Source organism: Puma concolor, chromosome B2 (assembly GCF_028749965.1).
Source record: "Puma concolor isolate L17-30 chromosome B2, mPumCon1.1.hap2, whole genome shotgun sequence".
NCBI classification, from domain to species: domain Eukaryota; kingdom Metazoa; phylum Chordata; class Mammalia; order Carnivora; family Felidae; genus Puma; species Puma concolor.
In genome coordinates this window covers 5700144-5721028 of record NC_141671.1, presented here as the reverse complement: position 1 = coordinate 5721028, position 20885 = coordinate 5700144, and the positions used below count along the sequence as shown (strand labels likewise).

Here is a 20885-nt window from a genome sequence, read left to right as displayed (position 1 = left end):
TTAGTGACTGGAAGGATTTCAAGATAATCACTAAAGAAAATGCTCAGACTTCTTATATTACCTAATAAAGGTTAGTGACATTTGCACAGAAAAAAAAAGAAAAGGCAATGATCTGTCTGCTTCTTTACTGATTCTGTAAATGGCCATATCAAAAGGAGACAGCAAGTACAAAGAAAACAGCCACAGAACCCCCAAAATGTGTATGGATGGATTTAGTATAAAGATGCTCCTTCTTGGGGCGCCTGGGTGGCGCAGTCAGTTAAGCGTCCGACTTCAGCCAGGTCACGATCTCGCGGTCCGTGAGTTCGAGCCCCGCGTCAGGCTCTGGGCTGATGGCTCGGAGTCTGGAGCCTGTTTCCGATTCTGTGTCTCCCTCTCTCTCTGCCCCTCCCCCGTTCATGCTCTGTCTCTCTCTGTCCCAAAAGTAAATTTAAAAAAAAAAAACGTTGAAAAAAAAGATGCTCCTTCTTTAGAGCACTGTAATTCTATCCCTACGAGTCTAAATACCAACACTTAACCCAGATTTTCTGGTTTTCCTTCCGTTCAACCCAGACCAGGATTTCTGAGCAGTGATGCTACTGGCCTGTTGGACCCGACAATTCTTTGTTGGGGGTGAGGGGAGCCTGCCTGTGAACTGTAGGATGTTAACAGCACCCGCCTCCACCCACTAGATGGAATAGTAGCTGCCCTGTCCCCAGGTGTGACTAACAAAAAGGACTCTGGACACTGCCAAATGGCCCCTGGAGGCACAATCGCCCCTGGCTGACAACCACTGGCCTGGACCCAGACCTTCATCTTCCTCCACAACAGGAAGATCTGAGTCAGTAGTTCACGTTTATGGCTTGAAATTAAAAGGTGGCTTCATTGGGGCGCCTGGGTGGCGCAGTGGGTTAAGCGTCCGACTTCAGCCAGGTCACGATCTCGCGGTCCGTGAGTTCGAGCCCCGCGTCGGGCTCTGGGCTGATGGCTCAGAGCCTGGAGCCTGTTTCCGATTCTGTGTCTCCCTCTCTCTCTGCCCCTCCCCCGTTCATGCTCTGTCTCTCTCTGTCCCAAAAATAAATAAACGTTGGAAAAAAAAAAAAAATTAAAAAAAAAAAAAAAAAAAGGTGGCTTCACTCTGGATCTGGAAGTAGCCAAGATTTGACTGATTTCTTCTGCAGGTAGTTACAGGTGTGAGTAAATTCTAACCCACGTTTTAGCCTTCATTTACAGGACTTTCGTTAACCTGCTTCTTCCCTTTGTTACAAAAGGCAAGACACATACACAGGGAGTGGAACCAATTTTAATGGGATGCTTCTGATATACACATATACTGAAGCACAGGGAGGGTCCAAGCAGGAGACTTTTTAATGTTCTGTGAAAGGAAAACGGGCATGTCCCCAGTGACCAGCAACCAAACCTCACTCCTATCTGGCATCGCACTGAGAATTAAATTTCTCCAAGTATTCAAGTATGGGGCGGGGGACATATATTTTCATTTCTGCATTTATACTCGCATATATTTTATTTGTGTATACCAGTACATGTATGAACAGGTGTATCTGGGCATACAATTGTGTGTATAGATCTTTGCATGCTTTATATTATTTATTGAGTGGGTTTACATTTATGTATATGTCAAAAAATACAACTGTATATCTAACAAATATATAAATATAAATATAAATATAAGTGTGTGTATATATATATACACACACACACACACAAAACTATTGGGGTCTGCCTTCACTCCTGACACTAAAATAAAATCCAGAAGGATCAAAGTTTTAGGTGAAATTTAAAAGTACACGATGAAAACACTACAGGATATTTTTATAATCTTGGAATGGGAAAAACCTAAACTAGTCATAAAACTTAATGATCGTAAGATTGAAAATTTGCACCAAAATTCAACTTAACTATATACCCCCCCCCAAAAAAAAACCAACAAAAAACACAAGGAATATCAAAGACATAAACTGGAAATATATTTAAAACTCATATGAGAGGGGCGTCTAGATGGCTCAGTCAGTTAAGCCTCTGACTTCAGCTCGGGTGATGATCTCAGGGTTCATGAGTTCGAGCCCCACATCAGGCTCTGTGCTGACAGCTCAGAGCCTGGGGCCAGCTTCGGATCCTGTGTCTCCCTCTCTCTCTGCCCCTCCCCCACTCATGCTCCGTCTCTGTCTCTCTCAAAAATGAATAAACATTAAAAAAAATTCTTAAAAACTCATTATGAGAAAGAGCCAATCTCCCTACTACGTAAAGAGTGTCTCTAAATCAGTAAGATAAAAATGCAAATGTAATACAGACAGTTCATATATAATGGAAGATAAATTTGTGGCATTTATTTAGAGAATAACTTAGAAGTTAAGAGCACAGGCTCTGGAGCCAGACTGCCTACTCAGGAGGCCTGAATCCCAGCTCTGCTAACCACTACCCGCCTAATCTTGGAGAAGTAACTTCCGCCCCCCACGCCCACCCCCCATCTCGTGTTTCATGTTTACTAAAAATGAATAATAACCCTACTTACCTCACAGAGTTGCTGACTTAATTAAGTTTAAAACGTAGAACACCTGGGAGAATACCTTGCATGCAAGAAAGGAGCAGCAGATGCTGTTTCGGCTGTTACTGTTGTATATTAAATAAATAAAAAGCAAGAAACGACGAAATACTGTGTTTACCCAATGTGAACGAAAAGACAAAATGTTTGATACTTCTACAGTATGGATGAGAGTAGGAGAACCAGGCAGTTTCATGTACTTTCAGTGAAAGTTCAAATCAGCACAGACTCTCTGGAAGACAGCTGTCAGTATCTAGCAAAATTTTATTTCATTTTTAATGTTTGTTTATTTTTGAGAGAGAGAGAGAGACAGAGCATGAGCAAGGGAGGAGCAGAGATAGAGACAGACAGACAGACAGAATCTGAAGCAGGCTCCAGGCTCCGAGCTATCAGCACAGAGCCCGATGCGGGGCTCGAAACTGCGAACCGTGAGATCATGACCTGAGCCAAAGTCAGACTCTTAACCGACTGAGCCACCCAGGCACCCCCTAGCAAAATTTTAAATGCATTACAACTAGAAAGCAATTCGACATCTATACTTCAGTCTCCTGATAAACTCTGCTTACATACAAAGACATGTACATGTAATAGCATAGGATTGGAAATAACCTAAATTTCCATCAAGAGGAGACTCTTAAAACAGATTAGGGCATACCCTTAAAACGGAATATTTTGTACTCATTAAAAATTGTAAGATAGAGAGCTATTCCTGCTCCAAGATTTGCTGTTATAGGAAAAACATCAAGGTATGTTTATATACTTACTCATATGTGTGTGTCACGTGTGTGTGTGTGTATGTGTGTGTGCACGCGCCCATCTGTGTTTTTAAGAAATAAAAGATGTACGTGTTTCCGAATGCACAAAATATTTCTGGAATAATGCAGAGAAGTATTAGAGAGGGGGGCTGGAGAGCCAAGGTGAGACAAAACACTTTTAGGTCTTTTGTCCTGTTTGAATTTTTTTCTTACCACATCTAAAGTATTACTTTCAACTGCATCTAAATATGGGTATGCGTATTTATATTATTTATATATCATACCTGATTATATGTAAAATCTCAATGGCTGTGAAATTATGCATATTAACAGGTGAATATACATATATGAATCTGTATACAAATTTAACTGAAAGAATATGCAATATTCTGAGAACTTATCAGATAGGTCTATAAACAGATATGTAGACATACGGATATGAAAACAGGCACAGGAAGTTGAAAGTAAGAGTACACTCCTCTAGCAGAGTATGTTAGACTGAGAGAAAGACAGGATCTGAGAATACCAGAAAACTCTGGACTGGATTTCAAATATTGTGTGTCACACGGTACATAGATTCTTAATATGTTCTGTCTTTGCACATATTATTTGTAACTCTCCCACCAAAAAGAAACCAAATTAAGTCAGCCTTCATCAAGGGATAATTTCCTATGCTTCACAATTTAAAAGCCACGATTTGAATCTTCACTTAAATTTCATGGGGCGCCTGGGTGACTTAGTTGGCTAAGCGTCCAACTTCGGCTCGGGACGTGATCTCACGGTTCGTGAATTCGAGCCCTGCATCAGGCTCTGTGCTGACAGCTGGGGGTCTGGAGCCTGCTTAGGATTCTGTGTCTGCATGTGTGTGTGTGTCTCTCTCTCTCTGCCCTCCCACACTCATGCTCTGTCTCTCTCTCTCCCTCTCTCAAAAATAAATAAAACATTAAGAAATTTTTTTTGAATTTCATAACTTGAGGAAATGCTCTTGCTTTCTGAAGTTTAAGTGACCCCACTTAATTACCTCTCTAACCTACCTCCTTCCACCTTAACCCATTCAAACCTGCTCATCTCTGACTTTTTATGCTAGGCAAATAGGTGTGAGCATCAAGGAATCAAAAATATCTCCTGGAAAAAAGGACAGCTAATTAAGAGCCAAGAAGCTAGCTCATTCAATAAAAACTCCTTCTCAACCAAAAGAAAGTTGACATTTACCTATTGGCTCTAAACTAAAAGAACAAAAACAGTTAATACTTGAGGATGCACTACTATGTACCAAGGACTATCTTAATCTCTTTATGTGGGTTATCTCACTTCTAACAGGACTCTATAAGGTAAGTACTACTACTTATTTTACAGATAGGGAAACAGAGGCAGATAAATGGAGCCTCACCGGAGAGCTGAAATTCACAATCTGGGGACCAGTGACTCCGGAGCCTGCTGGGGTCACCCTGAACAGTTATGAAACCCGTCAGATTGCCCCGATGTACCTGTGGACAGCCCCGCTCCTCAGAGTTATTTTGTCCGTGACCATTTGTAGGACATGATCCCACTGACTCAAGGTTTTTCTAGGGATGAGGAGGCGAGAAGCCGGACTTATGAGGTCTCCGTTGGCAATCAAGCTGGGGAGAAAAAAAAGAGAGAGAGAAAAAAAAATGAGTGAGCCACACCATCGGAAACGGTCATACTTTTAACACCACGGAACAAATTCCAAACCACAAGGAGAGCAACCAAGCCGCCAACCTCAATAGGAAAGGGCTCCAACTTACAAGATAGTGCAGGGCTCCTGCAGCGGTTTTCTGAAGCGAGCCGACACGTTGAGTCTCCTGTGCATCACCGGTTTCACCTTTAGAAACAAACACATGTAAATCACTGAGCTTCAGTTTTCTTTCTTTCTTTTTTTTTTTTTTCCCTAGGAATTAAAACTACAGGTGTCCAAGGAATGGGCTTGTTAAAAATCTTGTTGTTGTTGTTTTTCCCCCCACTTACATAGAGCCCAGAGGGTATTATTACCTGCCCTGCAATATTAGCTGCCCTTAACAAAGCTCTCAAGAAAAATTTCCCTTAAGCTCTGGCACACTGCCTCACAATTGGGCTTACTGTGAGAATTTTAAGGCAACATTTTATATGTTTTTATTTATTTTTTTAAAGACACATTCTAGAAGTGATTGGCCAAGTAAGTTTGTTTAGTTTATTTATTTATTTTGGGGGAAGGGGGAAATAGAGAGAGAGAGAGAGAGAGAGAGAGAGAGAGAGAGAGAGAGAGAATCCCAAGCACGCTCTGCACCATTAGCACAGAGCCCAACATGGGGCTCAAACTCACGAACTGTGAGATCACAACCTGAGCCAAAGTCAAGAGTCAGATGCTTTAACTGACTGAGCTACCCAGGGGCCTCATACATTCCTTTCCATAAAACAAAAACAAAGTAATTCTCGAGTCACAGCATACTTCTCTCCTGCGCTGAATCTGGGGCCCCCCGGGCATGTGACACCATCACATTCTCCCCAAGGACTCCACTTCTCCCCTCTCCAACAGCCCATTTTCCTGGGTCTTTGCTTCCAGGCTCATGGCTGCTGCTGGTGAGAAGCAAGAGCCCCATCCCCACACCCCACCCCTGCCCCAGGACACCTGCTCCTGAGCCCAGGTTTTGGCTCCCAGTAGCCCTCTCCTCCCCGTCAATTACTTGTGTTTTTTCCAGCAATGAGCTATCTGAATCCCTCCCTCTCACTCTGAACTCTAAACTTCCACTCCAGACACACTCAGCAGATCATTTCCTTCCAAACTTAAGGAAATTGGGGCCAACAGACATGAAGCCCTTGGAGCTGCCTTCGCTCCACAACTCAGCTCATCCACGTCTTCTCCCACTTTTCTCCTTTCCTGCCTGTCTCGTGAGGACCCTTTATAGAGCTAACCCTGACCTTGATTTTGTCCCCAGCTGCCTCTACTCCATCCACTAGTCATCTGCTTGACTTAAAGCTGCTGCCACATCCTGGTTCCCTATTGCCCCTCCCGGCAGTTTTCCCATTGCACTTACCATTGTCTGACGTAGGACACATTTTATTAAAGTAAAACCTTGGTGTGTGAGCATAATTCGTTCTGGAAACATGCTTGTAATCCAAAGCATTTGTACATCAAACTGAATTTCAAGAACCATTGGCTCAGTTGTGATCACGTGACATTCAGCGTCCTGAATGACTCCTATTGCAAGACACAGCTCGTTTATCAGAAAGGTTTGCTCGTCTTGCGGAACACTGGCAGAACAAGTTACTCGCAATCCAAGTTTTACTGTATTTGATTTTCAACTGCTTGCCCCCTATTGTGTCCCTTTTGGGTTACTCTCAATATTACCTAGTAATAGACTGAGCACATACTTCATACTTTTTTTTTTCCAAATGTCTTGCCTCTTAACCTTGATAAAGACCTTCATTGCTGGACTCTTGAAGGTGAAGGTGAGTATGTTACATAAACAAATAACTTCAAAACTCTCGTCAAACTGACTAAAATACACTATTTTTCTTTAGAGCATACATATCTATAATATATACAGAAATTCATAAACACATGATTTAAAAATAATTATATAGTTGTGAGTATATAAGTTCTAACTAGAATTAAATCAAACCACTGTTCTGAATAATAGTTGTTTTCCTCATTCTGCATGGCCAATTTTTCCCCAAATGTTCATGAGTAGCCAGTTGAACTGAAGATTAATCTTAAAGAGATATTTGAGTCATTATAATTAAATTAACTAGGCTGTTTTCAGATATACTAAGAATCTCAAAATATAATCCAAGTAACATATGTCAACTGAAAAAAAAAAAAAAGAAAAAAGACCATCGTATAAAGCAATTCAAACTTTTTGGAAAAAGTATGATTCTTTAATTTACAATGCATTTTCAAATAATACCTTCAATCACACACAAAAAAATAAGTCAAATCAACTGCACACAAGGGAAGCTTTTCCAGAACCCTTATCAGGAATGAAATATTGGTCGCTTGGTGCTAACCTAGAGAATTATGGCTTTAGATAATGGAAAACATAATAATAAGTTAGAATATGTTTTTAAATTTGTAAATTTTCTTATTAGCCCATACAAGTTCCCTTGCCCTTTAAACAGTATTTGAAATATGAGTATAATGTTAAGCATCAACACACCTAGTTATGGGGGGATGGATACCCCAGGATGGAATGTGAGGTACTCGCAACCCAGACCCTTGGGTGCCAGGAACAGCTTTCATTAGTGACTGACCACTGGCTACAACGTTAGTTGTCAAATCCACGACTATGGAATCAAGTCAAGTGAAAAGGTATCAATTCAAAACTCAAAACTGTTATAATCTGTTATAAAAATAAACTCAAGGAAAATGAGTTTTCCTTTTGGACCCACATGCTTACAGCGGACCTGCTGCCTGGATTCTTCACTGAGTTCAGCACTGTCTTGGAAAAACCAGTGTGTTTGGATATTGACAAGTAGAGTCTGACTGGAGAGAAGAGTCATTCCCTCAGTGGAAGTTAGATAGGTAAACAGGTGGGTAGGTAAGTATTAACTGAATAAATACTTGGCTAACATTTTTCTCGAAACTAGTTCTAAAGAGAAAGATGGTGAAAGGGGCATTAGACATGTCCGCTCTGTTAGGATGAGGTGAGCCAGGACTCTAGTCTTCAGACAGAAATCACAGGTGCTTTCTAAAAGATCCCTATGTCTCTCATTTCTTTTATCTTAATGTTTTTATTTATTTTTGAGAGAGAGCATGAGTGAGGGAGGGAGGAGCAGAGCGAGGGGGGGCAGAGGATCTGAGGACGGCTCAGTACGGACAGCAGCGAGCCCGATATGGGGCTCAAACTCACGAACCGTGAGACTATGACCTGAGCTGATATCAGACGCTCATCCAACTGAACCACTCAGGTGCCCGTCTCTCATTTCTTATTTAGATTGTGTTTATGTCACAGATGGCCATATCAAACAATTTTTAATGCCCACAATGCTTATGTGAACCTGGTAAATCTATTTGTGATTTAACTCAAGTTCATAAATTCCACATCACACTTAGGACAATAATCACAGCTGGGTCACATTCAAGTTAAAACCTACATGACTCAAAAAGTATGAATCTGTTATAAAAATAAACTCAATGAAAATGAAATTGTTGCTTTGAAAATATATATCTGAAACAACAACACCAAAGTCTGCAAACGGAGTAACTGAGTAAAGATCTACAATTCTGAAACTCCAGCACTGACTGCCAAAACTTTTGACGTGAACCAATTCAAAGCCTCACGCCTCATTTTCTTAATCTGCAAAAATAGTGATAATCCTGCTAAACTAGCCCAAAGGGATGCTGCATGAACTAATTAGCTAAGTGGCAATACCACTCCCTCGGGCTGTTAGGCTGAATGCTTCAGAGAATCCACCCGCCTCAAATCTCAGCACGGATACATCACCCTCTTGAAACCTCTTGAAATCTAGCCCGAGAAAATCAAAGTCAGTCTCAGGACCTAAGGAAATGCTGTTAAATAGATGCCATCCCAAAAATCTAGCGACCACTGACCTCTCGTGAACACCCGTTATAAAAATTTTTAAGTCAATATTAAATAACTTTTAAGAACACATACCAGGTTTTTATGACTATCCGTAAGATAAACTTAGGCATTTTGGGGGGGGGGGGGGGGAGGAGAACGTAATGAAGCTATTTATTTGAAAAAAATATAGGCCAACCCACACAAAGAGATCTCAACTCTATATTTTCCTTATTGTTTGAAGAAAAAGTAGGTTCTCCAAATGGGAATCTTTGAGGAAACTTTGTTAACTTCTTTGCAGAGACGGCACACAGCATCAAAGAGGAGAACAAAGTCCTTTACAAAGATATTTAATCAATTTTCACCAATTTTTTACAAGTTTTTATTTATTTATTTTGAGAGAAAGAGAAAACAAGTGGAGGGTGGGGCAGAGAGAGGAGGGGAACAGAGGATCCACAGTGGTCTCTGTGCTGACAATGGAGAGCCTGACGTGGGGCTCAAACCCACAAACTGCGAGATCATAACCTGAGCTGAAGTCAGACTCTCAACTGACTGAGCCACCCAGGCGCCCCTAATTTTCACCATTTTTTGATAAATGAGAAGAAAAGGGCCAAACATTTATAAAAGACCAGAGTTTCAACCAGAGTTGAAAATAACTCGCCTAGGAGTCCATATAGCAGACATGTCCAAACTAGGCTAATTAGGGATTGTCCTAAAGAAGTTTTTCAGGGGCACTTGGGGGCCTTAGTCAGTTAAGCATCTGACTTTAGCTTAGGTCATGATCTCACCATTTTTGAGTTCAAGCCCTGCATCGGGCTCTGTGCTGACAGCTCAGAGCCTGGAGCCTGCTTTGGGTTCTGTGTCTCCCTCTCTCTCTGCCCCTCCCCCAATCACACTGTCTTTCTTTCTCTCTGAAAAATAAACATTAAAAAAAAGAAGTGTTTTTTAAAATAATTATCCTTTTTTTTCAATATTACTATTTTTTAAGTAATAATATTGAAGAAAGACTGGCCAAGATGCCTGATGGATGCTGACAGTATGATGTGATGGTTTCTATGATAATAAATAACTGGAAAATGCCTCTGTCAGAGGGGATTTCATGCTGGGAATCTCTCCTAAGCTTCATGGAATGAAGCCATTTCTCATGGAGATACTCCAGACACATGGACTAAAAGAGAAATGGGACAAGAAAAGGCGCAGAACAAGATGTGAGGACAATAACCAAACTTTCCTAAAGAATAGTTGACTCACCCTCTCCTTGGATTTCTACCAATGGTCTTACACTGCATCTCAGTTGTGAGTTTTGCCACATTCTAACCTACGGATTAACACAGACCTTCTGAGACACAAAAATTGCACCCTTTTCCTATCACTATGTGTCCCTTTTTCATATCTGAGGAAATAAATTCTAATAATTGGGACATATTTTGATAAAGAAAATGCATCTTCTGTGCTTGTATCAGGATTGTGTTTCTGGGGTGCCTGGGTGGCTCAGTCAGTTAAGGATCCGACTTCGGCTCAGGTCATGATCTCACGGTTCGTGGGTTCGAGCCCCGCGTTGGGCTCTGTGCTGACAGCTCAGAGCCTGGAGCCTGCTTCGGGTTCTGTGTCTCCTTCTCTCTCTGCCCCTCCCCCACTCACACTCTGTCTTCCTCTGTCTCAAAAATAAATAAACATCAAAAAAAGAAAATTAAAAAAAAAAAAGATTGTGTTTCTATTATTAAAGGTCGTCCCCCTCCCAGGGATAGTTCTGCTTCTGGTAAGAAGGTAGAAGGTTGTAGGGAACTATTGTTCCCAGCATGACAACAAAAACTGAAAGATACGCTAAATATCATGATTTTTACATGTAAAAATCCCATGTCATTATGTACATGCGTAACATGTACATGTATGTATACACCCTCATAAACACATAGTGACTTTTTTTAAAGTTTTATTTATTTATTTTGAGAAAGTGTGTGAGTGGGGGAAGAACAGAGAGGGAGAGAGAGAATCCTAAGCAGGCTCTGCTCTAAAATAGCACAGAGCCTGATGCGGGGCTCAAACCCTCAAACTGCAAGATCATGACCTGAGCAGAAATCACGAGTCAGACGCTTAACAAACTAAGCCACTCAGGCTTAGTGAAATTTTTAAGTGTGGTTAGTCTTGGAGGGTGCGCTGGAGTAGGATAAGTGAGGGGCTGTAATAAGGGTACTTTCCTTTTATACTTCAATTCTTTCTATATAATTTCTTTTACCTTTTGACCCCTTCACCCATTTCTCCTACCCACCCTCTCACCTCTGACAATCACCCATCTGTACTCTATCTATGAGCTTGTTTTATGGGGTTTTTTTTAACTGCACACAGAAGAGAGATCATATTGTATGTGTCTTTCTCTGATTTTTTTTTCACTTAGCATAATGCCCTTGAGGCCCATCCATGTTGTCAAATGGCAAGAATTCATTCTTTTTTTGTGGCTAAATAATATTCCCTTATATTTATAATTATATATACAAATATATATCTCACAATTTTTATCCACTCACACATTGACAGACACTTAGGCTGTTTTAATATCTTGGCTTTTGTAGACAATGCTGCAATGAACATGGGGATACATATATCTTTTCATTAATGTTTTTATTTTCTTCAGAAAATACCCCCAAGTAGAATTTTTGGATCCTATGATGCTGAAGGAACCTCCATACTGTTTTCCACAGTGACTGCACCAATTTACATTCCCACCAACAGTGCACAAGAGTTCCTACTTCTCTGCATCTGCACCAACACTGTCATTTCTTGTCTTCTTGATAACGGCCAAATACGTGTGAACTGGTATCTCCTTGTGATTTTGATTTGCATATCCCTGATGATTAATGATGTTGAGTATCTTCTTATGTACCTATTGGCCATCTGTAGGTCTTCCTTGGAAAAACGTCTACTCAGATCTTCTGCCCATTTTTTAATGGGATTGCTTGGGGTTTTTTTGCCACTGAGTAGTACGAGTTTTTTTTTTTTTTTTTTTAATTTTTTTTTTTCAACGTTTTTATTTATTTTTGGGACAGAGAGAGACAGAGCATGAACAGGGGAGGGGCAGAGAGAGAGGGAGACACAGAATCGGAAACAGGCTCCAAGCTCCGAGCCATCAGCCCAGAGCCTGACGCGGGGCTCGAACTCACGGACCGCGAGATGGTGACCTGGCTGAAGTCGGAGGCTTAACCGACTGCGCCAGCCAGGCGCCCCTACGAGTTTTTAATATATCTTGGAGATGAGCCTCCTGGCAGATGTAGGATTTGCAAATATTTTCTACCATTCAGTAGGCTGTTTTTGCTTTCTTTCATTGTCAGATTCAAATTATCATAGCCAAGGGGCACCTGGGTGGCTCAGTAGGTTAAGCGTATTACTTTGGCTCAGGTCATGATCTCACTGTTTGTGAGTTTGAGCCTCGCGTCGGGCTCTGTGCTCACAGCTCTGAGCCTGCAGCCTGCTTTGGATTCTGTGTCTCCTGCTCTCTATGCCCCTCCCCCACTTGTGATCTGTCTCTCTCTGTCTCTCAAAAATAAATAAATGTAAAAACAAAATTTTTTTTTAAATTATCATAGCCAAGACTCAGGTCAAGGAGCTTAACTGCCTATGTTTTCTTCTAGGAGTTTTATGCTTTTAGGTCTTAAACATTCAAGTCCTTAATCCATTTTGAGTTAACTTTTGAATATAGTGAGAGATAGCGGTCAAGTTTCATTCTTTTGCATATGCCTGTCTAGTTTTCCCAACACTGTTTATTGAACAGACTTTCCCTGCTGTATATGTTTCCCTCCTTTGTCATAAATTGACCATATGTGCATGGGTTAATTTCAGGGCTCTCTGTTCTGTTCTATTGATATATATATGTCTGCTTTTATGCCAATACCATACTGTTTTAATTACTATAGCCTTGTAAAATAGTTTGATATTGGGGAGTATGATGCCTCCAACTGTGTTCTTCTTTCTCAAGACCGCTTTGGCTGCTTGGGGATTTCTGTGGTTCCATACACATTTTAAGATGATTTTTTTTCTATTTCTTTAAAAAAAATGTTACTGGAATGTGCAATAGGGATTGCACTGAATCAGTAGATTGCTCTGGGTAGTAAGGACATTTTAATAATATTTATTCTTCCAATCCAGGAGCATGTTATACCTTTCCACTCATTTGTGTCTTCTTCAATTTCTTTCATTACTGTCTTATAGATTTCAGTGTATCAGTCTTTCACCTCCTTGGTTCAATTTATTCCTAGGTATTTTACTCTTTCTGAGGCAACTGTAAACAGAATTGCTTTCTTTTTCTTTCTCACGGTTTGTTATTAGTGTGTAGAAACACAACTGATTTTTGTGTTTTAATTATGTGTCCTCTAACTTTACTGAATTCATTTACTAGTTCTAACGGGTATTTTGGTGAAATATTTAGGGTTTTCAATATATAATATCATGACATCTGCAAGCAGTGACAGTTCCGCTTCTTCACTTCCAATTTTGATGCCTTTTATTTTTTTTTCTTGCCTAACTGCTCTGGCTAGGACTTCCAATATGATATTAAAAAAATAATGAAAGCAGGCATCCTTGTCTTGTTCCTAACCTTAAAGGAGGCTTTCACTTTTTCACTGTTAGCTGTGGGTTTGTCATACACGGCCTTTGTTATGTTTCCCCTATTCTCACTTTGTTGAGAGTGTTTCATCATAAATGAATGTTGAATTTTGCCAAATGCTTTTCCTGCATCTATTGAGATGACCATATGATTTTTGTCCTTCATTTGATTTCATTTATCCACATTTTGCTAATGTGGTAGTGTATCACCCTGATTTGAGGATGTTGAACCATCCTTTCATCCCCAGAATAAATCTCACTTGATCATGGTATGCCATCCTTTAAATGTCAACTTTGGTTTGTTAATATTTTGTTGAGGATTTTTGCTATGTTCATCAAGAGCACAGGCCTGTAATTTTCTTTCCTTGTGGCATTCCTTGTCTGGTTTTCGTATCAGGGTAATGCTGGCCTTATAAAATGAGTTTGGAAGCTTTCCCTCCCCTTCTACTTTTTGAAAGACTTTGAGAAGGATTCATATTAATTCTTCTTTGAATGTTTAGTAAAATTCACTAGTGAAGTCATCTGGCCCTGGACTTTTGTTTTTTTGGTAGGTTTTTGATTACTGATCCACCTATTCAGATTTTGATTTCATCATGATTCAGTCTTAGTAGGTTGTATGTTTCCTGGGATTTATCCATTTCTTCAAGGTTGTCCAGTTTGGAGCATACCATTTTTCATAGTAGTCTCTTATGATCCTTTATATTTCTGTAGTATCAGTTGTGACATCTCCTCTTTCGTTTCTGATTTATTTGAGTCTTCTCCTTTTTCTTGGTGACTCTAACTGAAGGGTTGTCAATTTTATCTTTCCAAAGAACCAGTCCTTAGTTCCACTGATCTTTATTGTCTTTTTAATCTCTATTTCATTTATTTGTCTTCTAATCTTTGTTATCTCCTTCCTTCTTCAAATTTGGGACTTTGTTTGTTCTTTTCTTCCTAGTTCCTGGATGAATAATGTTAGGTTGTTTATTTCAGACTTTACTTGCTTCTTGAGGAAGGCATTTATCTCTACAAACTTCCCTCTTGGAACTGCTTTTGCCACCCCCTATAAACTCTGGCATGTTGTATTTTCATTTTTGTTTGTCTCAGGTATTTTTCATTTCCCTTTTGGTCTCTTCTTTGGTTCACTGGTGGTTCAGTAGCATGTTGTTTAATCTCCACATATTTGTGAGTTTTACACTTTTCTTCATGTAATTAATTTCTAGTTTCATACCAGTGTGGTCAAAAAGGATGCTTGACATGATTCCAGGCCTCTTAAATTTATTGAGAATTTTGTAGCCTAACAAAGGATTATGATCTATCCCGGAAAATATTCAACTCTTTATCAGGTAAATTACTTATCTCTATTTCATTAAGGTTTTTTCTCATTTGGAATGGATTCCTCTTTTTTTTTGCTGTGTTGGTTTTCATACAGTATGTGAAACAACCAAGTCTCCCAGTCTTGAGGAAGTGGCTTTGTGTAGCAAGTGATCCTGGTTCAACCCTGCCCTAGCCCTCTGTCATCTCCCACACCTTTGAGCTTGCCCATGCAGCCTATTAGATATTTAATGGCTCCCAGTAGCTGAAGTGCCAAGACTTGTCAGTGTCCCTAAGGGCAGATTCTCAGCACCTAGACTCAGGCTGTTGGGAAGCCAGATCCTCAGGCAGCAGCTTTTAAAAGTATGTAAATATATACAGTCCTACATATGCCCTTGGGGACCACAAGCATAAGCCCCACTGGCCTGGAGATCTGGCAGGGTCCCAAGGGCATCAGTCACAAAAATTAGGGCTCTAGACATAAAAACAAGGGTACCAGCTGTGAGTAAAGTTCCCGTCTAGGAGACACTGGTGCTCTGGAGCATGGCAGAGAGAGAATGTGAAGACAGCACCCACCTTCCACAGTCTCTGGAGAAGATTGGAGTTAGCCCCTCATATAATTTAGAAGCCTGCTTCTCAGGCTGCCATCATGATTAGCTAATAGACTCCTTCACAGAAAGACAGAGCTCCTGGGTCTGTTGCCTTTTGCTTGGTCCTAGGGGTGTGGTAGCTCACAGAAGAACTCTTTCTCCATTGGTTACAGTCTTGTGGGAACCACAAGCATAAGCCCCACTGGCTGCCAGAGCCAGGCAATGCGGCAATGTTCCCTGGCAGTAACTGCAAGAATGGAGGTGTGAGATAGGGATATAGAAGTTCCTTTCTGGATGACACCAACTATTACAATCTCAAAGCCAGGTGGTCAAGAGGTGTCCCTTACTTGGGAGCCCCAAAGACTGAGGGACCAAACTCATACAAAAGCCTCCTTCCAGGAGATACTGGTGCTCTAGAGCCCAGTAAGGATAGAGTGCAAAGGTGGCACCTGCCAGTGTCCATCCCTGGATAGTGTTCCAGCAGGCTCCTTGGATGTCAGCATTAAATTAGACATCTGCCTCTCAGGCTGACACTTCAGTAGAAGGAAGTGAGCCTCCTTCACTTTGAGTGTGAGCACAATCTGCTGCTTCTGAGCTTGACCTCGGAGCAGGTGAGTTCCACACAAGGCTTTTAAGAGATGTCCTCCAGATCACTGCTATCTTGTGGGTCTTAGGACACAGGCCCCATTGGTCTTTAAAGTTAGCTATTTTGGGGGTCTATCTCTCAGGAACAGGCTCTAAATGCTGAGGCGCCCAGTGTGGTGTTTGAACCATTCACTCCTCGGGAAGGAATTTCAGGTTTTGAGTTTTCTCCCACCTGTGGGTTTGCCTTGGCCAAGGGTGGGGTTTAAACGTGGGGAGTTTATGTCCCGGCCTCTCCTTCCTGCTTTGATGCACCTTGTTTCTCGTTTACCTTATGTGTAGTTGCCACTCAGCAGCCTTTAGAGTTTTTTAAAAAGTTTGTTCCACATGTAGCTGTAGACTCAGGGTGTCCACAGGAAGAGGTGAGTTCAGGATCTTTCTCTGTCGCCATCTTAAACTGGAACCCATCATCTTTTTTTTAATGCATCAAAGACCTTAGGATGCAAAGAAATCTAAATGAACTAAATTCCAGAAAGGGATTAGCCCTTTCTAAATGAGAAGAAACCTATAGCTGCTTTCATCCCCCGGGGCACAGCAGGCAGAAAAAAAAACCTTCCAGAGACAGCCAGTCCATGGGCTGACGTGACAGAGAAGACCGAGACGTAGGGCACACATCCTCATCATCCACTAAATTCTTCCCCACGAGACCTTTAAGTGCACAGAAGTGTAACAAAAGCTAAGAGCAGGGTAAAAGAGCAGAGGAAGCAATCCCATGGCGTGGAAGGCTAGAGGTGGGGCTGGAGAACAGAGAGAAGACTCCAGGTCTGGGCAGTTTTCAACCTGCTGCTTTTGCACTGGGTCCTGGGGCAAGCAAGTCCGTGCACAAGCCCTTTGAGAGCCAAGTTTCCTACAGCCGTTTGGGTCTGTTGGACATAAGCCCTGTTCGTTTTCAAAGCCAGACATCTGGAAGGCTCGTCTCTCCAGAGCATGGTTCCAAGGATTGGGGGTCCCACACCCCTTGCTCCTCAGGGATGTGTTCCATTTTTGCAAGACCCTTCCATCTTGTAGCGAGCTGTTCTGGGAGTGGGGTTTTTGGCAAGACTGTGCCTCTGCCTCTCCTAGACATCTTGACATGGCCTTTTTATCCTTTGTCGTCAAGGAGACATTCAGCTAGTTCTCAGGTCTCTTTCAGAGAGAATTGTTCTATAGATAGCTGTACACTTGGGAGTGTCTGTGGGAGGTGGTGAATTCAGGGTCTTCCTAGGCCGCCATCTTGAACCTCCTCCAGATTCTTCAGTCAACACAAAATTACATGATATACATAATGCCCATCTGCTCTATTCATTCTCGTAACAGATTTAAAGGGTTTTTTTTTTAAACAAAGACAGATTTTAACCTTGGATATTTCTTACAAAACATACCCTTTATGATATCTGACATACTAAAATGTCTTTTTTCTCGTACTGAGCTCTCCAGGACTTAAGAAAATTAAGTTCCAAAAATACCGTTAATCTGGAATAGCATAGGTCCTAGGTATTTGGGGTATGTGATCCTCTATGAGAGTGAAGAAAAATAAACATGGAATGTGTAGCTCAAAAATCTGTCATAATTCAGCAATATGTCAATACATTGTCCAACTCCATCATTCTGTGATCATGCTAATGATCATGTGATTCATGTTTCCTATGCTAAAGAATACTTCTGTCCACACCTAAATGTTGGTTCTTCCCCCAGAGTTACATCCATGCACTCTACACTCTTATGTACATACTGTAAATACATATTACATACCTAACATTTATTTCTTTTTGGGAGAGAGCAAGCTCAAATGGGGGAAGGACAGAGAGGGAGAGAGAGAATCCCAAGCAGGCTCCATGCCATCAGCGCAGAGCCCAATACAGGGCTCGAACCCATGAGCCATGAGATCGTGACCTTAGCCGAAACCAAGAGTTGCACACCCAACTGACTGAGCCACCCAGGTGCCCCCTTGTACTCTTTTCTTTATAACTTCAAACACTCTCCCTAGTCAAATTTATCCAACTCAATGTTATTTATTAACATCATTTTGTTGATAATGATCAAATATCTATCTTTAGTCCAGATCTTTCTCCTGACACCAAGCCATTTTTTTTAGCACACGCCATGCCCAGAACTGTATCAGACACTTTCCATATGTTACCTTAACTTTTTACGTCATTTTCATATGATAGTTATTTTCAAGTAAGTTTACAATTGTAAAACACACCAGAATTTATAAACTGCTTTCATTTACAGTGACATTTGTTCCTCAAAATCACATTATAGGGTTAGTATTACTCCAATTGTATAAATGGGAAAACACGGACCTCTCTATCTGTCAAGGTCACACAGTAAGCAAAGAAGTGGACCCATGAATCTGTGTCTTCTGTTTCCCAGTCCACACAGGATCCATTCCTACTGCTAATGGTGCCCAAGACAGAAGTGGGCCACCAATAGTAGACACATATTCACACTTATTTAAATAAGATCTTTCTTGAATTATCTATAACTGAATATATATAAATATTTATATATAGGCAAGCCCAGAATGCCCTTATTCAGTGGTCTCCATATTCTCTCAAGACCACTCAACTTTCTCTCCCTTTACCTACTACCTATCAAATATTCTTTACATGATTATATCAGTACAATTTATAGAACCCCAATAGAATGAACATTGAAATCTTTTACCCCCCAAACTTCTAGAAATTCCATAAAGGCATGGTGGCAAAATCAGCCCAGCCACTGAGATATTTTGGGGAGAAAATATTCATTGCTATATAATAATGAAAAATTCCAACTACTCTAACCTCAGTGAGAACCTAGTTATAGAAGATGTCTCTAATTATAATGAACAAGCTGGTTAGAACATTCCCAGAAGGGTCCAATTAGTTTCCATGAGCTGATGAAACCACTCATCTCTACCTGGATCCTCTACAGGTCCCCATGCTGTTGTAACCAGTCCAGGGGCGGATTCCCAGAGGAAGGAGTTGGATTCATCTGTCAGGTGTGAATTAGTATCTCTTATGCAGAGGGTTATTTTTCTGCCAGTAAAGGATACCTTGGCAGCGGTTTGCAGATTTATCTTTTTAACTACTCTCCAAATGAATGCCTCCCTTCTTTGAAACAGGGAAACCACCCAAAACAAAGTCACAAATAAATGACATGGGCATTCAAAACCATAGTAGCAAGGCAAAGGATTTTCTTCTAGCTTAAAAGTAACCTGAAAGTGACATGTCATTAAAATTTGTCCAAATCCACAAAAAGCACAGCAGAGTGAACCCTAATATAAATATGGACTCTGGGTGATTATGACGTCTCAATGTACCACTTGAACAGATTGATGTTGATAATGGGGAAGGCTGTGCATGTGTGGGGGCAGGGAACACATGGGAAATCTCTGTACCTTCCCCTCATTTTGCTGTGAAAATGAAAATATTCTAAAAACTAACATCTAGGGGCACTGGGTGGCTCAGTCAGTTGAGCATCTGACTTGAGTTTGGCTCAGGTCATGATCCCAGGGTTGTGGGATCAAGCCCCATGTCGGGTTCTGCACTGAATGTGGAGCCTGCTGAAGAGTCTCTCTCTGTCTTGCTCTCACTCTCTCTCCCTGCCCCCCTCCCCAGCTCACACTCTCTTTCTCTCCAAAAAGTAAATAAAAAATAAAAATAAATAAAAAATAAAAAGTATCTAACAAAAATAACTTTAAAAAATAAAGTGTCCAGGTTGTTAAATCTTCTTGCATTAACAAGCAGAATGCCATCAATTTTCATCAAATTTTGAACAGTCAAATCGATTTCCCAGCATACCACAAATTTTTAAACTACTGCCATTCTGGTTTAAAGTTTCTCTTTATTGCATTTTGTGGAATATTTTTTAGATCATCCTAAACATTCTGAATATGTAATATCAAACCTCACATTTATTACCTTTATTCTAAAAATATTACCCACAATGGGCACTTTACCTTATAGGAAAACTGAATGTGCCTTGAGTCATTTTTAAGGCATTTATAAGTAGGTCTGCATGAGTTTCCCTAATGCTGTGCAGAAGAGGATAATATCACCCCCATCAAGTTAAAAAATAACCAATTAACCCAAGAGAACTCAGGAGGAATCACAGGAAATACCACCAACCAAGCATTGCAAACTTATTTTTTTCATTGTTTGCCTTTTCTTTTGTATTCCTTCTTAACTCATTCCACCACACTTACTATTTTACCACAGTCATTTTTGTTTGTTTTGTTTTCCCAACTGGGATTTCAGTTCCCAAACCAATCCAGGCAATGGAATGTAAAATTTCCACTAGGAATGCAGGGCAGGGGGAAGTGTGTCCAGAGCAATGCGAGATGAAAGTTAGCAATGCTGAGTATGCAGCGCGGTCCCTGTGGGCGGGCAGAGTGCAGCTTCCACCTGCATTTAAATAGGTCACCGAGTCCCCAAGACTCCCACTCAAGAATGTGCCAAAGGTCCATGATGTACGGTCGGTCATTCATCAGCACTAAGGAAGCTATTAACCCACCAGCAGACGGCCAGGGGAGGGCCGCAGCACTGACTGTGCTCCCTGCTGGGGATGCAGTACCGAGGAGGGCAGACAGGGGCCGCCATTCTCACCGAGCAGCCTGCGGGGTGGGGTGCGGTGGGGCAGTGAACAAGGCGGCACCACGTCACTGAGGAGCACGGAGCTGGGCATCGGCTTCAAGCCCTTAGCGGCCCAACTCCTACCTGAGTCACTGAGGCAGGTCACCTCACCAACCTGGGTAGCCGCGTCCACCCGGCCGTAGGAGGAGGGGACCCCATCCTGGGCCTCTCTCCGTTCCCTTCAAATTCTCACATTATCCAAAAATATTCAAGTATTATTAAAATGCAACCTATCTTGAACTAAAAGTAAAGCTTTTAAACTTAAGCTCTTACAAATATCATTTGCTAACCCTACGTGTCAAAGAATTGCCAAGGCAATGGAGATCTCCATGGTTTGGATTAAAACGTCATTA

At 41.2% G+C, this 20885-nt stretch overlaps 1 protein-coding gene across 4 annotated transcripts in view; it reads right to left on the bottom strand.

The window, feature by feature from the left end:
* Window positions 1-20885, bottom strand: part of DCDC2 (doublecortin domain containing 2) — a 170927-nt gene that overhangs the window by 115294 nt on the left and 34748 nt on the right. For all 4 annotated transcript variants that reach the window (XM_086706124.1, XM_086706121.1, XM_086706123.1 and 1 more), the window contains 2 exons: window positions 5064-5140; window positions 4785-4916 (listed from right to left, as the gene is read on the bottom strand). In XM_086706124.1, coding sequence (XP_086562250.1) covers window positions 4785-4916; window positions 5064-5140 — 209 coding nt within the window. The remainder of the gene's footprint in view (window positions 1-4784; window positions 4917-5063; window positions 5141-20885) is intronic.